Raw genomic sequence first — 22,556 nt, 5'->3', positions numbered from 1 at the left:
TCACGTACCCCACTAATGTTACTGATACTATGCCCTCTTCTTACACCAGGGCAGGGAGTAAAAAGAAACCCTCATTATTCCCCTTCTTCTCTTTACCTTTGGGCCCTGCATTATCAATAGATTAGTTACTCTTGTCAAAGACAGAGTCGGTGCAATCCAACTCATGGTACTCAGACAGTAATACCAACCACTGGAACTTGTTGCTGAGACCAGCATGGACCCATGATTGGGTCACGTACCCCACTAATGTTACTGATACTATGCCCTCTTCTTACACCAGGGCAGGGAGTAAAAAGAAACCCTCATTATTCCCCTTCTTCTCTTTACCTTTGGGCCCTGCATTATCAATAGATTAGTTACTCTTGTCAAAGACAGAGTCGGTGCAATCCAACTCATGGTACTCAGACAGTAATACCAACCACTGGAACTTGTTGCTGAGACCAGCATGGACCCATGATTGGGTCCTTCCTTAGGTTCCTCTGAGAGAGGGATATGTAGAGGCCAAGAAAAACAAGGCTGTACCCACTGCGAGTCTAGCCCTGACATAAGTACAGCCATCTTGACAAAGCAAAAGCTGGCACCTTGCACTCCCTCACCAGCCACTCCCCTCCCCTCAGTAGTATGTGTGAAAAAATAGTTAACTTGCAGAAATCACAATCCTGCAAGACAGGAGTCTCCTTCAGTTTACAAATGTCCCAGTGCTAAATCTCACTAACAAGGATGCTTGATAGGAAGAATGTGACATTCCACCAGTAAACTCCCAACTGTCTTCATGTTAGTGCCCCATTAGAGGGAAAAACAACCTTGGCTTGATAATAATCAGGCCTCCAATATCCTGACAGTCTTCTTTACCCTGATAGCCCTTCTGAATATCCCCTTTGTCCTCACCCACCACCGAGTCCACCCCTACTCTGCCTTTAAAAACTCTAACTATAATCTGGTTTGGGTTTCAAGTCCCTACTCTGCTCTGTCAGGTATACCTGGGCCCAAGCTTAAGATTGTCAAATAAACCCTCCTGTGACTACATCGGTGTTGGCTCCTTGGTGGTCTCTCAGACGCGAAAACTCGGACATAACAGTAACCACCATATAGTACATATTAGATTTTTATGCAGTGTGCAATGGTTCATTATTTGCATATAACACCCAGTGCTCATCACAACACGGACCCTCCTTAATACCCATCACCTGGTTTAAATAGCAAATGACTTGTGCTTTTATCCTACCCAGAGAAATCCTGTGGTCTCCATAATATTTCTAGAGCCTTCTAGAAAGGAAGAGTCACAAAAAGAGATGTCTTTTCTCGATCATTTGCTTTCTAAATCCCTTCATCTTGACTTGAATTTTGAATACCAAACACTATTTAAGCTCCTGTTCTCTGTGTTCCTGCTTCCTCATAAATGTGGAGACCAATCTGGCCTTTTGGCCTTCATTCCCTAATGTAGGATCATTGTGCATTATAAGTTTTATCACAGCTATATAGACACGGGGCGGGGTTGGGGGGAACTGCAGTACTCTGGAGAGCAGGAGACAAAGTCAGATGAAAGGTGGTTTTAAACCTCATAGTCCTTTCTTACAGAGAGATTTTTTTACTGTCCATGTGGTTTTGGGTCCTGGCCTAATGTCTGGTGCTGGGTTCCTTTCTCTCCCATGCCCTCGTCTCTAAATTACTAGTACTTGAAAACATTCTAAAATATTCTTTTTAAAGATTTTATTTATTTGACAGAGAGAGATCACAAGTAGACAGAGAGGCAGGCAGAGAGAGAGAGAGTGAGGGAAGCAGGCTCCCTGCTGAGCAGAGAGCCCGATGCGGGACTCGAACCCAGGACCCTGAGATCATGACCTGAGCCGAAGGCAGCGGCTTAACCCACTGAGCCACCCAGGCGCCCTAAAATATTTTTTAATTAATTTGCAAAAAGCTCCCTGTTTCAATCAATCATCTCTCAACTAGCCTAATAGGACTTCTCTTGGACAAGAAAAAGAACTATCACACTGTTTTCCTAAAGCAACCATTACCCTGAGGGATATTTATGCGCAAGCCAACAAATCACAGTCAACTTTCCAAAATAAAAAATGTTCTCATATTTTAGGGTTATTGGAATAAACTAAAAATAAAGATAATAAAATGAAGTAGACAAAAAGTATATTTGAAAGAGCAGTAGACTTAAAATCAGGAGGCTACACTTTACCTAGACATTTCCTTAATAAGCTGTATGATGTAATTCATCAACTTTTCTCAGCTTCAGTATCATGTCTATGCAATAAATACATATTAAAGATCACTTGTGTGTCCTATGGCAAATATGAAACCTCCACCAAAAGGCATTTAACATGTAGCATTTAGCTGAAAAGTGGATTATATTTTATGAATGTTCTGGAACCTGCTGTATCTGTGAAACAATGACATTTCAAGGAGACACACTGAAGGCCAGGGAGGTATATAGACAGGAGTACAGATATCTGATTCTGATTCCAATAGCACAGTATAAGAAACCCCCCATGGGTACAAGATCACCATACTGTTACTTTACATGATCATTTACAGAACTGTTTATCCTTTCCAGGAGAAAAAAACAAATCCATAATGACAATGTAAAAAAGAGAGACAAATTTATTCATTAATGTTATTTGTAAGTGGTTAAAGAGGTAAAAAGGAGAAGACACTGTGAAAATGATGAGGAAGGAAGATCTTCTATCAAGGAATTAGAAACAGGAGCACCTGGGTGGCTCAGTTGGTTAAGCAACTGACTTCGGCTCAGGTCCTGATCCTGGATTCCAGGTATTGAGTCCCACATTGGGCTGCCAGCTCCACGGGGAGCCTGCTCCTCCCTCTGACCTTCTACCCTCTCATGCTCTCTCTCACTATCTCTCTCTCTCAAATGGATAAATAAAATTAAATTTAAAAAAAAGAAATTGGAAACAAACTGGGCTCTCTGCTCCTCCCTGTCTGACACACAGCCACATCTTCTGGTGCAGTGACAGCACCATGCCAAAGACAAGATGGTAAAGGTTGGGATAGTATATTTGGTGGTACTGGGCACCTGGTCATCAGGGCTGTTTTTAACTGTGACAAAGTGGATGCTGTTGCCATCGAGGATAACTTCATTGACCTCAACTACATGACCTACATGTTCCAGTATGATTCCATCCATGGCAAACTCAAAGGCACAGTCAAGGCAAAAAACAGGTAACTTGTCATCAATGCAAAGCCCACCTACCTCTTCCAGGACGGAGATCCCACCAACGTCAAACGGGGAGATGCTGCTGATGAGTATGCTGTGGAGTCCAATGCAGAAGGCTGTGCCTTACTTGAAGTTGGGGCCAAGAATATCAGCATCTCTACCCATTCTACTGATGCACTGCAGTTTGGGATGGGTGTGAACCATGAGAAGTATGAAAACTTTCTCAAGATTGTCAGCAATGCCTCCTGCAGAACCAGCTGCTTAGCCTCTCTGGCCAGAGTCATCCATGACAACGTTGGCATCGTGGAGGGACTCATGACCATAGTCCATGCCATAACTGCCACAAAGAAGACCATGCCAAGCCTGGCTGGGAAACTGTGGCATGACGGCTGAAGGGCTTCCCAGAATATCATTCCTGCTTCTATACTGATGCCACCAAGATTATAGGCAAGGTCATCCCTGAGCTGAATAGGAAGCGCACTGACTTGGCCTTCCATGTCCCCACCCACAAAGTGTCAATTGTGGATCTGAGCTGCTGCCTGAAGAAAGCTGCATAGTACTATAACATCAAGAAGCCAATGAAGCAGGCATCAGAGGACCCCCTCAAGGGCATCCTGGGCTTCACTGAGGATTAGGTAGTAATTTGCAATTAAAAATGACACCCAATCTTCCACCTTTGATGTTGGGGCTGGGGTTGTCCTCAATGACCACTTAGTCAAGTTCATATTTAAGTATGGTAATGAATTTGGCTATAGTAACATGTTGGTGAACTATATGAGCTATATAGCTCTCAAGGAATAAGAGTCTACTGGACCAGTAGCCCTAGACAAAAGAAGAAGAAAGAGGCTCTCAGCTGGTGTGGAGTACATACCCTAACACACTGAGAATTTCCACACCTCTACACAGTTTCCATCCCAGAATCCATGAAGCAGAGGAGGGACTTGGGGAGCTCTACCTTGTCACTGTACCCACCAAAAAATATTAGAAACAAACTGACAGGAAAATCAAATTTCCATCATGGTGGTAACAAGGATACAGGATATTAACACTCCCACTAAACTATTCTGACAAAAGAAATTGAATATACCAGTCCTGTAACTATACCCACATACAGTGATTATGATCAAAATGTTCTACCACTTCGGGTTTTTCTCAGAGCAAGTTTAACGTCTTTGTTCCTCAAGCTGTAAATGAAGGGGTTCATCAAAGGAACCACATTGGTATAAAAGACAGAAAAGATTTTTCCCTCACCCATTGACCCAACAGAAGATGGTTTAAGATACACAAATGCACCAGATCCAAAATAGAGAGAAACAGCAAATATGTGGGAACTGCAGGTGCTGAAGGCTTTGAACCTGCCCTCAGGGGAGCTGATGCGCAGGATGCTGGACAGGATGCAACCATAAGAGACAAAGATGGTGACACTGGGCACAATGATATCAATGCCCACCGAAATAAAAGCATCAGCTCACTGATATAAGTCCTGGTGCATGAGAGTTGGAGCAAAGAGAGCATGTCACACAAATAATGGTTAATAGTGGCTGCATCACAGAAATTCAGTCTCAGCACGCATCCTGTGTTAGCCATGGCACCCAAAAATGCCATCAAATATGAACCAAGCATAAAGCTGAAACACACTTTAGGGGACATGGCAACATTATATAAAAGTGGGTTACAGATGGCCACATAGCGATCACAGGCCATTGATGTCAGCATATAACATTCAGAAATACCAAAACCACAGAGGAAGAAGAGCTGGGTCATACATCCGCTGTAGGAGATAATATTCCTCTTTGATGTGAAGTTAATCAGCATTTTGGGTGTAAATACAGAAGAATAACAGAGGTCTATGAAGGACAAATTCAAGAGGAAAAAGTACATGGGCGTGTGCAGGTGTGAATTCAGCAGGTTTAGAGTTACCAAGCCCAAATTTCCCAACACAGTGACCACATACATGAGTAGAAACAGGAAGAACAGGGGGAGCTGGAGATATGGTAAGTCTGTTAGCCCCATTAGAATGAATTCAGTCACAAAGGAAGCATTTTTAGGAGGCATTCTTCTCTAAAGGGATCTGTGAACACAGGAGAAAAAAAGTTACACAGAAAACAATTGAACATTTCCCACCATATCTCCTCGCACAGAAGTTGGGTTTGTACTGGGAATATCTGAGTCTACCCCAGACTGGACCCACAGAATCTGCTTTGTCATTATCATGAATCTAGTGACATGGACACTTCCTTATTAGGGGCTCTATAAGCTGTAAAACAAAGAGCATTAAAACTTAGCCTACAAAATGAAGGCCAAGGCTTCCATATGCCAACAGGACTTCTCCCTAACCAAAGGTTAGGGAGAAGATTGGACAAAAAGGGAATTGCCTTCTCTCATTTCAATTCTTTGAACACATAAACCCTCCCCTAACCAGTAAAATGGAGGCAGCAACCCCACCAAATGGGTGCTGGCTTTCAGGGGTATTGGATTTCATGTGGTGGGAATGAAGAACATTGTTCTAATCCAAAATAAAGGACCAGAGTCTAGGAGAGTTCACGTTCCTGCCCCACGTAGAGAGTAAAAATAATGAATGTAGAAGAGTGAGAGTTCCATCAATGGAACTGACCAATAAATTGCATCCTTGAAGCCTAATAATGTTTCTAAACCTTCCTTGCTCCATCACCCTCCCCTAAACTGGTCCTTCTACCAATTTCATGTGAGTCTGAGGACTGCAAAGAACTGGAAAGAAATTGGCATCTTTGATCCCTAGTCTTCCATCACAAAAGAAAGACATGAATAGGGTTCCTGGGTGGCTCAGTCAGTTAAACATCTGCCTTCAGCTTAGGTCTTGATTCCAGGGTTGTGGGATGAAGCCCCACATCCAGCTTCCTGCTTAGCAAGGAGTCTGCTTCTCCTCCTCCCTCTGCTCCTGCTCTCTCAAACACTGCTTCACTCAAATAAATAAATAAACTCTTTTAAAAAATAAAATGAAAGACAAGAGTATAAATGGAATTCAGAAACTCACCCTCCTTAGGCAAGAACACCTTGGTCCTTCCTTACCGGTATTACCCCTGTGCTCCTGAAAGGGCAGATTTAATCTCTGTGGCTTTGCTCCCTTTGATGTTATGATGACACAGTCAACACTTAATTTCTGATGAGCCCTGGAAATCCTTCTGAACCACAGACAATAATTTCTGATTATCAGTTGTCTTAAGCAGCAGACCAAAATAAACAGTCTTTACTATGATCATTTTGCACTTGGTAAATCACAGAAGACTTAAGGTGAGGGCAATGATATAATGTCCTCAATTATAAACAGGGCAGAAGCTTGCTATGTTTCTTACGCAGGCAATGGTTTCTGGGGTAATAGGGTCTAGAGGGGATTGTATTTTCACAGAGGACCACAATGTGTCTCTAGTTCCTTTGGTGCTCAAAATTTTACTCAAGGTTACAGTCCACTGGAGGGGTCAGACATCCCCCGAGAGGAACCAAAAATAAATTCCTATTTCCAGGTCAGCAACATGGCAGAAAAGGAAATTCTAGAATTTCCTATTCTCCATGGACACACTGATTCAAAAATGATTCACATACATATATTCCCATTCTAAAAAATCCAGACAGTGGTTAAACAGTCCTGTTCCCAGTTAAACAAAGAATCTAGACACATTCCCTAACATTTAGGGAAATTCTAGATATCCTTTTTTAATAACAGTTATGCTTGCACAGCACCTTCAAATTGGAACAATTTGAAACCAGTTCCTGGCTTCTCCCTGGGGAGGGAATGAATTGCACCATCTATACAATGCCCCAACTTTTAAAACATGTGCCTAGAAGACTGGTTTCTAGATAGTCTCTGTCAGAAAGTAGAGGGGATATAGGACACAGCATACTTCAGCTGCACTGGGAGAGAGACAAAGAGATGGTGTGTGGGCTGGAAGCCACCAGGTCTCCTTCCCCTGGCTCAGCATAGAGGAAGTGATTGAAAAGCTCTTTTTGGTAGCTTCTCTCTGATGAGGAAAAAAATGTGCCCTATGCATCCAGCAAGCAATACAACTTATCTGTGTGCTGCCTGAAAAATTGGATTCAGATTTGTTTGTTTTAGAATACAGACACAATACAGCACACATGAAGACAGGTGTTTGGGGGAGCATGGGAAGAAGTTGGGGGCACTGCAACTAATACCAAAGAAAGAGGGTTAGACTGCACAAAATTGAAAGGTCTCCAAAGTCTCTTACCAGGCTTGTTGGTGGTACCTTCTCTAGTCAAGGCCAGTCCATAAATGTCAGGACGGATAAGTGTTTTGCCTAATGTGCAGACACCAGTGTAGAGAATCAATGAAAATGAAGACAAGTTGAGATACTTTCCAAAAAGGAATAAGAGCTATCTCCACAAACTGACACTAATGAAATGAAAATATGTGATTTACCTGACAGAGAATTGAAATGAGCGTCCTAAGATGCTCACTGGAGTCAGAGAACAATACACAAACCAAGAGAAAATTTCAACACAGAGACAGAAATCTTAAAAGCATTCAACAGAAATCATGGAGCTGAGAAATACAATATCTGAACTAAAAAATTCAGCAGAGGGGCTCAAGAGCAAAGGAGATTGAAGAAAAGACAGGATCATGAATTTGATTAAACATCTCTATAGAAAGAAGATATGGTCCATATATGCAGTGGAATATTATGCCTCCATCAGAAAGGATGAATACCCAACTTTTTTATCAACATGGAAGGGACTGGAAGAGATTATGCTGAGTGAAGTAAGTCAACCAGAGACAGTCAGTTATCATATGGTTCACTTATTTGTGGAGCATAAGGAATAACACAAAGAACACTGGGACAAGGAGAGGAGAAGGGAGTTGGGGGAAATCGGGGGAGGAGATGAACAATGAGAGACTGTGGACTCTGAGAAAGAAACTGAGGGTTTTGGAGCAGAGGGGGTTGGGGGTTGCATGAGCCTGGTGGTGGGTACTAAGGAGGGCACATATTGCATGGAGCACTGGGTGTGATGCATAAACAATGAGTCTTGGAACACTGAAAAAATAAAGTTTAAAAAAATCTGGATACTTTGTGAAAATCAGATGGAAATAGTACACAGCTAAATTGGGAACTATACTGATGATGAATCTAGGAAGACCAGGTGTGTAGGTGAATATAATTTGATGATACCTTTCTCGATGTTCTGGATGATGAAAATAAAGAGAGAAAGTGCCACAGCTGTGGTTCAGTGATGACTTACACGAAGCATGTTTTACGTAACCCAGATACATTATTTTATACAATCTTCTAAAATGCTTGGTTTTCCTCAAGCTTAATTGACATTAAGCTTTATTAAGTAAAAATTGTATATGTTTATAAAATGTAAAAAAATCACTGTAAGTTATTCTGACAGGAGGGTGAAATGAAAAAGAACAAAAAATACTGAAGAAATCCTGAAAGACTTATGGGATGCTACCAAGTGAATCAATATATGCTTTTCAGCAACCCCAGTAGGAGAAGAGAGTTCGAAAGAACCAGAAAACCTATTCAAAAAAAAAAAAAAAAAAAAGGCTGAAAAACTACCAAATAATGTCAACTTCCCAATACTGTGATCAATTTATACAAAGATAAACCCCAGAATAATTGCATAATGAGTACACACACACATACACACACAGGGTCAACTGCTTATCCACTCTCCAGTTTACTTAACTGTGCCAACCTGACTTCGACCTTCAGACTCCGGTCTACACCAATTTCCTAGAGCAGTGCTTATCTAGGCAGGTGAGATATAAAACCCTCTAGCTCAATGTTCTGGACCCAACACAAATTTACTGAATTCTGAGTCACCTCTCAAATTGAATTATGAGTTTGGTATCTGGGTCTGTTTCAATCATTATGCTTTATGCTAACTCTGGGGATTGAAGCAGTACTTTCTCTATGCCTAAATATGTCCATCTTTTCTACATTCTCAAATTTTAATCATCACACCATTGTCAAAATTATGCCTAAAGAAGTTCTTTAAGACTTTATCAAGAATACAGAAAGGGTTAAGAAAGTGAAATTACATAATATGTAGGAGAACCATCTCCTCTTTACCTTAACCTAAAGATAATGACATACAGCCTAAAACAGACCTATACAATGGGGTTCTCTAGGGACTTGGTTCCCCCTGCAGAACCTGGTGGAAGGTCTTCATTGAGTGTAGTGAAAGCACTGTCTCTGCCCCAGACTGGTTTACATTACTCCACACTACTCTAGTTCCGGTTTCTTCTGTGTGAGCTATTCTATTTTGTACTTGGAAGGCTGTTCCCTTCACCTGAGCCTTTCTTCTGAGTCTTGGCTTATTGATTCCTTAAATATTTAATTTAAACCCACGTAGAATCCAAGTTTTTCAGCCATAATTTACCATGATAGTTAGCATACTTACATACATCAAAGTCTACAAAATATACACTTCAACCATTATTATAAACTGAACAGCTTACAATGAACTTACAGACCTATAAACAGAGTATTCCAGGTCCCAGAGCCCTCTGTGTGCCCCTAGTGCTCCCATTCTCCACCACAATACTGATACAATCATGCCCCAGCTTTTGTTCACAGCTTCATCTCTTAAGTGGGCCCCCATGTTGCTCCACATCCAGCCAGAAGAAGGATGAGGAGAACGTGGAAATGATTATTAAAGTCTACCCTGATGTGTTTCCACATATTGTGGAGGCCAATATAAAATAAGAATATACTCACACATTCTAAATTAGGCAGTAGAGCTTCTGAATATAAAGTGGGAAAGAAACTCTCCCGACAATTTGCTTAGATTAGCATGTTGCTTTCATTTGTGTTCTGAGACTTTTTATTCATGGAAACCAATTTCATGTTTCATGGATATTTAAAAATATAGTAAATTGGAAGGGGAGGTGAACCATGAGAGACTATGGACTCTGAAAAACAATCTGAGTGTTTTGAAGGGGCAGGGGTGGGAGGTTGGGGGAACCAGGTGGTGGGTATTGGAGAGGGCACGGATTGCATGGAACACTGGGTGTGGTGCAAAAACAATGAATACTGTTATGCTGAAAATAAGATAAAATAAATTTAAAAAAATATATAGTACATTAATAATAATAATAAAAATAATAAGCTGGTATATGTAGGATCAAAACACCAAGTCCTAGCCTCAGCTCTACCAGTTACAAGTTGTAATCTGTGACACACCATGAAAACATCTATGCATCAGTTTCATCAACAAGGAAATGAAACCTAAGCTGCTCTCTCCTCTTTATCTCACTTTATTTTCCCTTGAAATATAAGAACTGACTGATGTGACAGAGCAGAAAAGCTAAAACACATTAAGAGCAATTGTAACACCCTGCACATCTCTATATTAATATTTGAATGGGCTAATTTAACTTTATGTCAGAGACAGAGGTTCCCCAGCCCCTCTGATGCCCCCCAGCCATTGTACTCACTGAGGAAGATGAGAGTCTTTCCCACAGAAAATAAGACTTCACACTGGGTATGATTTTCATGTTTAAAGATACATATTTTATACAACTAAGCCCTGGAGACACACTGACTACTTCATCTGGTGGTCAGCTGATAACACAATAACATGCCCCAATGCACAAAGAAAAACCAACTTATGCCAGACTCAGGAGAAAATAGCATTTGTGTCTCCCAACATGGATATCAATTCAACAAAATCAATTTCAAGAAGTAATTTTGATCATATAGAATTGAAATTAGAATCTATCTACTCTGTTGGATTATGAAAACCTACATTTATATCATTCTCTTACTATCCCTTATTTATATTTCTGACATATACCCCAATTCTGCACATTGCTAGGTACTCAGAGGTGCAAAATGCTGTGAGTGTGTGTGTGTGTGTACATATGTGTGTGCATGTGTATGTGTGTTACACTGAACAAGGAAATTATTAAAGCAATAGCCACTTCCTTTCCTCAATTCAGTAAGTACATCCTGGTCAGCTTTTCTTCTCAGGAGTGGGTTCCATATCATGCAATCAATGTTGGGCAGTAATCTCTTGAAATAAAAGACTTCAATATTGTGTGTGTGTGTGTGTGTGTGTGTGTGTGTGTGTGTGTGTGTGTGTGTGTGTTTTGAAGGAGGCAGTGTCAGGAGGAGTGGAGAATAAGGTTCAAAAAATTTAGGAGTTCAGCAATAAAAGGAGTTTACATGAAACAAATTCAGAATGTAATCAGCTTTGCTTCTGGTCCTGAACTAGGAGGATCACGTTTTTTGTTGTTGTTATTGACCAGAAAGTCCAAGCTTTCACACTGATTCAGAGACAGCTCTGTCCTAGGCCAGGTACAGACCAATCCCATGATTTCCCTGCTTGACTCCTAGCTGGGACAATTTCAATAGATTCATACTTCCTCTCCTAACTTCTTTTATGGCCATTCACATAACACAAAAAAAGCAAAAACCATAGTGGATATTCTATGTTGTGTGTATAACACACCTGACTTGGTTCTCATCCTTTTGAAAAAAGTCCCAAACATATACAGTGCTTAAATTACTAACCAGAAAGCTGTCAGCTGAGTTACTTTTTTGAAAACTTTGTAAATCTTACCTTTATAAACTGTCTTTATAACTTTGTAACCATTTTAATGAACTTTTCCCCAAATAACGTAAAAACATGGAATTAAGTTCAAAACTTACTCTTTCTGCAATAAAAAAAATTATCATTTCTGAGAGTTTTTTTCTGAAATTGAAGCAGATTGCATTTGAATTTTAAGGCTACTCAAATGAAAGATTAGTGACCAAGGTTAACATATACTTTTAGGTACCTTAAATAGTGATAAAATAACAAATTGGATGTGCTTTGAGATTTCTATAAGGGTCCCTGAGTAGCACAAACATTATTTACATACTGACACACCTTTTTTAATAAGGAATACAATTTCATCAAAACAGAGCCTGGGGGTGGGTATTAAGGAGGACATGTATTACATGGAGCACTGGGTATGGTGTATAAACAATGAATCTTGGAACACTGAAAAGATAAAATTAAGTTTAAAAAAAACAGACACTAAGTAAAAGAAAAACAAAATTAAAAGTTACAACGAAAGCCAACTCTTTTGTATAAATAGAACTTGTCAAATGAAAATCACACATGTTGATATGGAGGTCTGGGGATGTGATGTGGCAGGTCATTAAAAGAATAAGTCAATAACTCTGTGATGACAGATTGTAACTTCATTTTTCATGGTGAGCATTTGGTTGTGTATATAATTGTCAGATCTCTATGTTGTACATGTGAAACTAATAGAATATATGAGGAAGTGGAGATGCAATGTGGGAGGTTTGGGGGTTAGGAAAAGAATAAGTGAAACAAGATGGGATCGGGAGGGAGACAAACCATGAGAGACTCTTAATCTCACAAAACAAACTGAGGGTTGCTGGGGGAGAGGGGTCAGGAGAAGGTGGTGGGGTTATGGATATTGGGGAGGGTATGTGCTATGGTGAGTGCTGTGAAGTGTGTAAACCTGGCGATTCACATATAACTGTTGATAATAACTTCTGATGATTGTTTCTATTTCCTTGGTGTTAGTTGTGATCTCTCCCTTGTCATTCATAATTTTATGAATTTGGGCCTTCTCTCTTTTCTTTTGAATTAGTGTGGCCAATGGTTTATCAATCTTATTGATTCTTTCAAAAAACCAGCTTCTAGTTTCATTGATACATTCTACTGTATCTCTGGTTTCTACCTCATTGATCTCTGTTCTAATCTTATTTCCCTTCTTGTGTGTGGAGATGGCTTAATTTGTTGTTGATTCTCCAGTTCTTTAAGGTATAGAGACAGCTGGTGTATTCTGGATTTTTCTATTTTTTTGTGAGGGAGGCTTGGATGGCTATGTATCTCCCCCTTAGGACCGCCTTTGCTGTATCCCATAGGTTTGGGGCTGAAGTGTCTTCATTCTCATTGGTTTCCATGAATTGTTTAAGTTCTTCTTTGATCTCCTGGTTGATCCAAGCATTCTTAAGCAAGGTGGTCTTTAGCTTCCAGGTGTTTGAGTTCCTTCCGAACTTTTCCTTGTGATTGAGCTCCAGTTTCAAAGCATTGTGATCTGAGAATATGCAGGGAATAATCTGAAGACCAGAGGAACAGAATAGAGAGCCCAGATATGGACTCTCAACTCTATGGTCAAATAATCTTCAACAAAGCAGAAAAAAAATATACAGTGGAAAAAAGACAGTCTCTTCAATAAATGGTGCTGGGAAAATTGGACAGCTACATGTAGAAGAAGGAAACTCAACCATTCTCTTACACTGTACACAAAGATAAACTCAAAATGGATAAAAGACCTCAACGTGAGACAGGAATCCATCAGAATCCTAGAAGAGAACATAGGCAGTAACCTTTTCGATAACAGCCACAGCAACTTCTTTCAAGATATGTCTCCAAAGGCAAAGGAAACAAAAGCAAAAATGAACTTTTGGGACTTCATCAAGATCCAAAGCTTCTGCACAGCAAAGGAAACAGTCAAGAAAACAAAGAGGCAACACACGGAATGGGAGAAGATATTTGCAAATGACAGTACAGACAAAAGATTGATATCCAGGATCTATAAAGAACTTCTCAAACTCAACACACACAAAACAGATAATCATGTCAAAAAATGGGCAGAAGACATGAAAATTCTCTTCTCCAATGAAGACATACAAATGGCTATCAGATACATGAAAAAATGTTCATCATCACTAGCCATCAAGGAGATTCAAGTTAAAACCACATTGAGATACCACCTTACACCAGTTAGAATGGCCAAAATTAACAAGACAGGAAACAACATGTGTTGGAGAGGATGTGGAGAAAGGGGAACCCTCTTACACTGTTGGTGGGAATGGAAGTTGGTGCAGCCACTTTGGAGAACAGTGTGGAGATTCCTTAAGAAATTAAAAATAGAGCTTCCCTATGACCCTGGAATTGCACTACTGGGTATTTATCCCAAAGATACAGATGTAGTGAAAAGAAGGGCCATCTGGACCCCAATGTTCATAGCAGCAATGGCCACAGTCATCAAACTATGGAAAGAACCAAGATGCCCTTCAACGGACGAATGGATAAGGAAGATGTGGTCCATATACACAATGGAGTATTATACCTCTATCAGAAAGGATGAATACCCAACTTTTGTAGCAACATGGATGGGACTGGAAGAGATTATGCTGAGTGAAATAAGTCAAGCAGAGAGAGTCAATTATCATATGGTTTCACTTATTTGTGGAGCATAACAAATAACGTGGAGGACATAGGGAGATGGAGAGGAGAAGGGAGTTAAGCAAAATTGGAAGGGGTGATGACCCATGAGAGACTATAGACTCTGAAAAACAATCTGAGGGTTTTGAAGGGGCGGTGAGTGGGAGGTTGGGGGAGCCAGGTGATGGGTATTATGGAGGGCACATATGGCATGGAACACTGGGTGTGGGGCATAAACAATGAATTCTGTTACGCTGAAAAGAAATTAATAAAAAAAAAAAAAAACCCATGAGAGACTATGGACTCTGAAAAACAATCTGAGGGGTTTGAAGCAGCAGGGGGTGGGAGGTTGGGGGAACCAGGTGGTAGGTATTAGAGAGGGCACGGATTACATGGAGCACTGGGTGTGGTGCAAAAACAAGGAATACTGTTATGCTGAAAATAAAAAAAATTAATTAATAAAAAAAATAATAATAATAAAATAAAAAGTAAAAAAGAAATATTTAAATCATAATTAAGGATTAAACTTCTTTCCTTGTTTCAAGTTTTTATTTATATTCTAGTTAGTTAACCAATAGTTTAGGATTAAGGACTTTTAGAGTAGTCATCTTTTTGTATTTTGTCAAAAGAAAAATAATCCAACATCCTACTGAAGAAAGGAAACTGTCACAATTTGGCTTATCCACCAAATGTTTCTTTCACGTTGTCATTGCTCTCCCAGCTGCTATTTTGTGGGTTTTGTAACTTAAAATCCATAGAGGAGTAGCACACGGAAGTTAAAAACCAGGAGTGATTTAGCTGTTTCCAGGTCCTCCAGCCCTGCTACTTTACCAGTTTATTTTTTTTATTGTATTCATGTAACCACCATATAGTACATCATTAGATTCTGATGCAGTGTGCAATGGTTCATTATTTGCATATAACACCCAGTGCTCCTCACAACACGGGCCCTCCTTAATACCCATCACCTGGTTTAAATAGCAAATGACTTGTGCTTTTATCCTACCCAGAGAAATCCTGTGGTCTCCATAATATTTCTAGAGCCTTCTAGAAAGGAAGAGTCACAAAAAGAGATCTGTCTTTTCTCCATCATTTGCTTTCTAAATCCCTTCATCTTGACTTGAATTTTGAAAGATTTTTTTTTTTTTTTTTTTTTTTGTCAGAGAGAGAGGGAGAGAGAGCGAGTGCAGGCAGACAGAATGGCAGGCAGAGGCAGAGGGAGAAGCAGGCTCCCTGCTGAGCAAGGAGCCCGATGTGGGACTCGATCCCAGGACGCTGGGATCATGACCTGAGCCAAAGGCAGCTGCTTAACCAACTGAGCCACCCAGGCGTCCCTTGACTTGAATTTTGAATACCAAACACTATTTAAGCTCCTGTCCTCTGTGTTCCTGCTTCCTCATAAATGTGGAGACCAATCTGGCCTTTTGGCCTTCATTCCCTAATGCAGGATCATTGTGCATTGTAAGTTTTATCACAGCTGTAGAGACATGGGGCAGGGTTTGAGGGAACTGCAGTACTCTGGAGAGCAGGAGACAAAGTCAGATGAAAGGTGGTTTTAAACCTCATAGTCCTTTCTTACAGAGAGATTTCTTTTTTATTGTCCATGCAGTTTTTGGGTCCTGGCCTAATGTTTTTTGCTGGGTTCCTTTCTCTCCCATGCCCTCGTCTCTAAATTACTAGTACTTGAAAACATTCTAAAATATTTTTTAATTAATTTGCAAAAAGCTCCCTGTTTCAGTCAATCATCTCTCTACTAGCCTAATAGGACTTCTCTTGGACAAGATAAAGAACTATCACACTATTTTCCTAAAGCAACCATTACCCTGAGGGATATTTATGTGTAAGCCAACAAAGCACAGTCAACTTTCAAAATTAAAAATGTTCTCATATTTTAGGATTATTGAAATAAACTAAAAATAAAAATAATAAAATGAAGTAGAAAAAAAGTATATTTGAAAGAGCAGTAGACTTAAAATCAGGAGGCTACACTTTATCTAGATGTTCCCTTAATAAGCTATATGACATAATCCATTAACTTTTCTCAGCTTCACTATCACATCTATGCAATAAATACATATTGAGGATCACTCATGTGTCCAAATATGAAATCTCTGCCAAAAGGCGCTTAACATGTAGCATTTAGTTGGAAAGTAGATTATATTTTATGGATTTTTTGGAACCTGATGATTCTGTGAAACAATGACATTTCAAGGAGACACACTGAAGGCCAGGGAGGTATATAGACAGGAGTACAGATATCTGATTCTGATTCCAATAGCACAGTATAAGAAACCCCCCATGGGTACAAGATCACCATACTGTTACCTTACATGATCATTTACAGAACTATTTATCCTTTCCAGGAGAAAAAAAAAATCCATAACAATAAAAAAAGAAATAAATTTATTCATTAATGTTATTTATAAATGGTTAAAGAGGTAAAAAGAAGACATTGTGAAAATGATGAGGACGGAAGATCTTCTATCAAGAAATTGGAAACAAACTGGGCTCCATGTTCCCCCTTGTATGACACACAGCCACATCTTCTGGTGCAGTGACAGCACCATCCCAAAGACAAGATGGTAAAGGTTGGAGTAAGTATATTTGGTGGTATTGGGCACCTGGTCACCAGGGCTGCTTTTAACTGTGAGAAAGTGAATGCTATTTCTGTCAAGGACACCTTCATTGACCTCAGCTACATGACCTACATATTCCAGTATGATTCCATCCATGGCAAACTCAAATGCACAGTCAAGGCAGAGAATATGTAACTTGTCATCAATGCAAAGCCCACCTTCATCTTCCAGGACCAAGATGCCACCAACATCAAATGGGGTGATGCTGCTGATGAGTATGCTGTGGAGTCCAATGCAGAAGTCTGTGCCTTACATGAAGCTGGGGCCAAGAAGATCAGCATCTTCATCCTTGAGCTGAATAGGAAGCTCGCTGGCATGGCCTTCCATGTCCCCACCCCACAAGTGTCAGTCGTGGATCTGAGCTACCACCTGGAGAAAGCTGTCAACTACTATAACATCAAGAATCCAGTGAAGCAGGCATCAGAAGACCCCCTCAAGAGCTTCCTGGGCTTCACTGAGGATCAGGTAGTCACTTGCAACTTAAAAAAATGACACCCAATCTTCCATCTTTCACGCTGGGGCTGGGGTTGTCCTCAATGACCACTTAGTCAAATTCATATTCTAGTATGGTAATGAATTTGGCTACAGCAACATGTTGGTGAACTTTATGGGCTATATGGCTCTCAAGGAATAAGAGTCTACTGGACCAAAAGACCTAGTCAGAACAAGAAGAAAGAGGCTCTCAGCTGGTGGGGAGTACATGCCCTAACACACTGAGAATTTCCACACCTCTACACAGTTTATATCCCAGAATTCCTGAAGCAGAGGAGGGAATTGCGGAGCCCTACTTGTCACTGTACCCCCCCAAAAAATATTAGAAACAAACTGGCAGAAAAATAAAATTTCCATCATGGTGGTAACAAAGATACAGGATATGAACACTCCCACCTAAACTATTCTGACAAAAGAAATCAAATATACCAGTCCTGTAACTATACCCACATACAGTGATTGTGATCAAAACATTCTCCTACTCTGGGTTTTTCTCAGAGCAAGTTTAATGTCTTTGTTTCTCAAGCTATAAATGAAGGGGTTCATCAAGGGAACCACATTGGTATAAAAGACAGAAGAGATTTTTCCCTCACCCATTGACCCAACAGAAGATGGTTTAAGATACACAAGTGCACCAGATCCAAAATAGAAACAGCAATTATGTGGGAGCTGCACGTGCTGAAGGCTTTGGACCTGCCCTCGGTGGAGCTGATGCGCAGGATACTGGACAGGATGAAACCATAAGAGACAAAGATGGTGACACTGGGCACAATGATATCTATGCCCACCACAATGAAAACTACCAGCTCATTGACATAGGTGCTGGTGCAGGAGAGCTGGAGCAGAGGAAGGATGTCACAAAAATCATGGTTGGCAGTGTTTGCATCACAGAAGGTCAGTCTCAGCATGCATCCTATGTGAGCCGTGGCACCTGAAAATGCCATCAAATATGAACCAAGCCTAAGGATGGAACACACTTTGGGGGACATGGCAACATTATATAAAAGTGGGTTACAGATGGCCACATAGTGATCATAGGCCACTGATGTCAGCACATAACATTCAGAAATAGCAAAGAAACAGAAAAAGTAAAACTGGGTCATACATCTGCTGTAGGAGATAATATTCTCCTTTGATGTGAAGTTAATCAGCATTTTGGGTGTAAACACAGAAGAATAACGGAGGTCTATGAAGGACAAATTGAAGAGGAAAAAGTACATGGGGGTATGGAGGTGTGAATTCAGCCTAATTAGAGTTACTTTTAAGTAATTCTTAAATATTACAGGAAAGTAATAAACATATATGGAGACTACAGTGCAGTACCCTATTTACAGTACAGCTGAAGATCGAATTTAAAATAATCAAGTTTGAATGTACATAATTGTTAGTGCATTGACTATATTATGTCCAAAGGGAACAAAAGCTCCCTCCCTTCCCCCAAACAATAAAACCTATGTAATGGCCAGCAGTGATTAAACAGAAATCACAGACACCAAGCCCAAATTTCCCAACACAGTGAACACATACATGAGTAGAAACAAGCCGAACAGGGGGAGCCGGAGATATGGTAGGTCTGTTAACCCCACCAGGATGAATTCAGTTACAAAAGAAGAGTTTGTAGGAGCCATTCTTCTCCAAGGGGATCTGTGAGTATAGAGAAACAGGATTACATTAGAGAAAAAGCCAGCTCTTCCCATAGTATTTCGACCTACAAAAGGGAATATATACTGGGAATCTGAGGGCTGAGACTAACCAAATCTGGACCCAGAAAATCTGTCTTTACCTCTATCATGATACTGGGAAACACTAACTCTCCCCTTTTTTAGAGGTTTATAAGCTAAACAGAACCAATACTACACAATTTAGCCTAGAAAGGGAAGTCTAGTCCTACCATAGACAAACATGACCACTGGAAAAACAAAAGGAGAAGGGAGACACAGGATAGACCAAGACACAATTGTCCTTCTCTAGACTCACCATCTCTTCCTTCACTTCAGCCTCCCATCAAGTAAAAATGCAGGCAAAGATCCTCTAACCTGCTACTGTTCTCTAATGCACATTAGACTTGGGGGGTAGGGACTAAGAACATTGTTTCCCATCCAAAATTAAGGAACTAGAGTCTAGGACAGGTTTCATGTCCCAGAATAAAAGCCATAAATCCAGAAGAGTGAGAGTTCCATCCACAGAGAAGGAACTTACTGACAAAGATATTGTACCCCTGCACCCCTTAACTCTCTGAACATTCCCTGATTTCCCCTTGATCAAATTCCTTCTCACTTGAATCTCAGAACTGCAAAAAAACTAAAAAGAAAGTTACATAATATTGATCTCTGGATTTCTATCTCATAACAAGAGGGACATTCATAAATGAAATTCAAGACTCACCCTCGTTAGATCACAATATCTCAGTACTCCCTTATCATTGTCTTTATCCCTGAAGTCCTGGAAGGGCAATTTCAGGTTCTGAGGTTTTTGTCCCTTTGTTCTAAAAGTATGTTACATACACTTAATTTCAGGTATGCCCCCAGAAACCTTCCCAAACTGCAGGTCATAATTTCTGATTATGACTTTGAGTTCTCTCAAGAAGCAGTGGAAAATAGTCTTTATGTCATTTGCCACTTGATAAAATACAGATGACTGAATGTGAGTTTAATGATACAATGCACCTGCTTATAAGTGGAGTAGAAGCTTGCTCAGTCTCTTCCCCTTGGGATTAGATTCATTGTGGAAAAGGAAATAAGAGGATTGTATTTACACCCTAGACCATCCATCTATCTTTAGTTCCTTAGGAACTCCAAATTTACTCAAGGTTTTTCATCACTCTAGGGATTGTCCATCTCCCAAGATGGAGCCAAAAATGAACTCCCATCTCCCTGTCATCTTCATCTCTGAAGGGAATTCTACTATATTGTTTATTTCCCTCTTTCTTTGAATATATTAACTGGAAAATTTTCTGCAAGGGTTCTGCCTCCAGGATTCTTTATTACTTTATCTGAAGGAACCTCCTTTTTCTCAAAAGGGAGCATCTCACATAAATTTTCTCTTTCCTGAGATATCTCTAAAATAATGTGCTATGTCATATATTCCTTCTGAAGTGTTTACTCCTAAGCATCTATTGGAAATGTGTACCTGACCATTCTCCTGTGTTTTATGTAATATTTCCGTAAATGGTCACCTATTTCTTCTCATCTCACACACACACACACACACACACACACACACACACCAAATAATAGGAGCTACAGAGTTTGAGAGTGTGTGTACGACTCCTACCTTCACTATTACTTATAAAACCCTAGGCAAATTACCTAATTTCTTTTTTCCTCTGATTTATCATTGTAAAATAGGAATGGTAAAAACAGTACCACTTTCATTTGATTGTTATGATGATGGTAAGTAAAATGGCTAGAACAGTGCCTGTCCCATGATAAACAGTCAACTAATGTTAGCTATCTTTGTTCTCATAAATTCCAAGAGATTCTCTACCACCCCATTCACTGGACATTTTCCCCTTTAATTGTTGTGTGCTCCAATAAATTGTAAGTTCTTTAAAAATAAGCATCATTTTATCCAATTTATTTCTTAAGTGTACATAATGTACATACTAGGAAGTCCATAAATATTTTTGAAAGTGATGTGGTTCTCTGGTTGCAAACCTTCAGAATATTTCCACATATCCCACATGCTAAGCAACAGGGTCTACAACCACAATGACCTCCACCCCTTTCCTCAACCACCACACAAATTGAGGCAGTTTTTAGGTTTTAACTCTACTACTGAACTGTAGTGGCTATTATTTTCTAGAGTTTCCACAAATGTCCTCTTTTTTTACCATCTAAACTCCTGCTAGAATGAGCTCTGAAAGCTCAGATATGTCATTCCCTAGTTCAAGAAGTTTCAATCAATCTCCATTATCTGGGGCAACTGAAATTTTGTCATGAAAGTAAATATTGAAACTATGATTCAATCTCAGTATAACTAAAGAAGAAATTGAGTCGAAGTTCTTTTTTTTTTCTTTTCCATCTTTACAGGGTGTAATTTTAAAATAATAGTATTATATATGGGCACCTGGGTGGCTCAGTCCTCAAGCGTCTGCCTTCGGCTCAGGGCATGATCCCAGGGTTCTGGGATCAAGCCCTGCATCAGGCTCCCTGCTAGGCAGGAAGCCTGCTTCTCCCTCTCTCATTCCCCTTGGTTGTGTTCCCTCTCTCGCTGTGTATCTCTCTGTCAAATAAATAAATAAAAATTTTAAATAAAAATACTATAAAAAATAATAGTGTGTGTGTATGCGTGTGTGTGTGTGTGTGTGTGTGTGTGTGTGTGTGTATATATATATATATATATATATATTTGACAGAGACAGAGCGTGAGAAAGAAAGCACAAGCAGGGGAGCAGTAGAAGGAGAGAGAGAAGCAGACTCCCCACTGAGCACAGAGCCAGACACAGGGCTTGATCTCAGGAGCCTGAGATCATGACTTGAGCTGAAGGCAGCTGCTTAACTGACTGAGCCATCCAGGCGCCACATAATTTTATGTATTTAAGATACATGACTTGATTTTTATATTTGTAAACATTTTCAAATAATCATCACAATCAAGTTAAAGTATCTATCACCTTACATAGTTACCTTTATTTTTTCTTTTTTTCTTATTGTGTTGTTAGTCACCATACAGTATATCATCAGTTTTGTTTTTTCTTTTTTAAGGATTATTTATTTATTTATTTGACAGAAAGAGATACAGAGAGGGAGGGAACACAAGCAGGAAGAGTGGGAGAGGGAGAAGCAGGCCTCCTGCAGAGCAGGGAGCCCGATGTGGGCCTCAATCCCAGGACTCTGGGATCATGACCTGAGCCAAAGGCAGATGCTTTACGACTGAGCCACTCAGGTGCCCACATCGTTAGTTTTTTATGTAGGGTTCCATGATTCATTGTTTGCACGTAACACCCAGTGCTCCGTGCAATCCTGGTCTTCCTTAATACCTTTCACCAAGCTCACCCTTTATTTTATAGTGTGAACATTTCAGATCTGCTCTCTTAGCAAATTTAAAGT

General features: G+C 40.0%; 2 protein-coding genes and 1 pseudogene across 2 annotated transcripts; 1 reads left to right on the top strand and 2 right to left on the bottom strand.

The window, feature by feature from the left end:
• Nucleotides 1-2,999: 2,999 nt before the first annotated feature.
• On the top strand, nt 3,000-3,982 carry LOC111153874 (annotated as a pseudogene).
• Nucleotides 3,983-4,304: 322 nt separating this feature from the next.
• On the bottom strand, nt 4,305-5,236 carry LOC111153875 (olfactory receptor 145-like). Its single transcript, XM_022513150.1, is given in 2 exon segments — nt 4,305-4,645; nt 4,648-5,236. Coding segments are annotated over 2 exon segments (930 nt in total).
• A 12,734-nt stretch (nt 5,237-17,970) lies between these two features.
• LOC111153774 (olfactory receptor 145-like) lies at nt 17,971-19,166 on the bottom strand. Its single transcript, XM_022513007.1, is given in 3 exon segments — nt 17,971-18,155; nt 18,158-18,776; nt 18,999-19,166. Coding segments are annotated over 3 exon segments (939 nt in total). The 5' UTR covers nt 19,134-19,166.
• Between the last annotated feature and the right edge of the window lie 3,390 nt (nt 19,167-22,556).

Source organism: Enhydra lutris, unplaced genomic scaffold (assembly GCF_002288905.1).
Source record: "Enhydra lutris kenyoni isolate GAN:26980312 unplaced genomic scaffold, ASM228890v2 scaffoldscaffold34, whole genome shotgun sequence".
NCBI classification, from domain to species: Eukaryota; Metazoa; Chordata; class Mammalia; order Carnivora; family Mustelidae; genus Enhydra; species Enhydra lutris.
The sequence above is the reverse complement of the archived record's forward strand: the minus strand, read 5'-3'. Positions and strand labels throughout refer to the sequence as shown.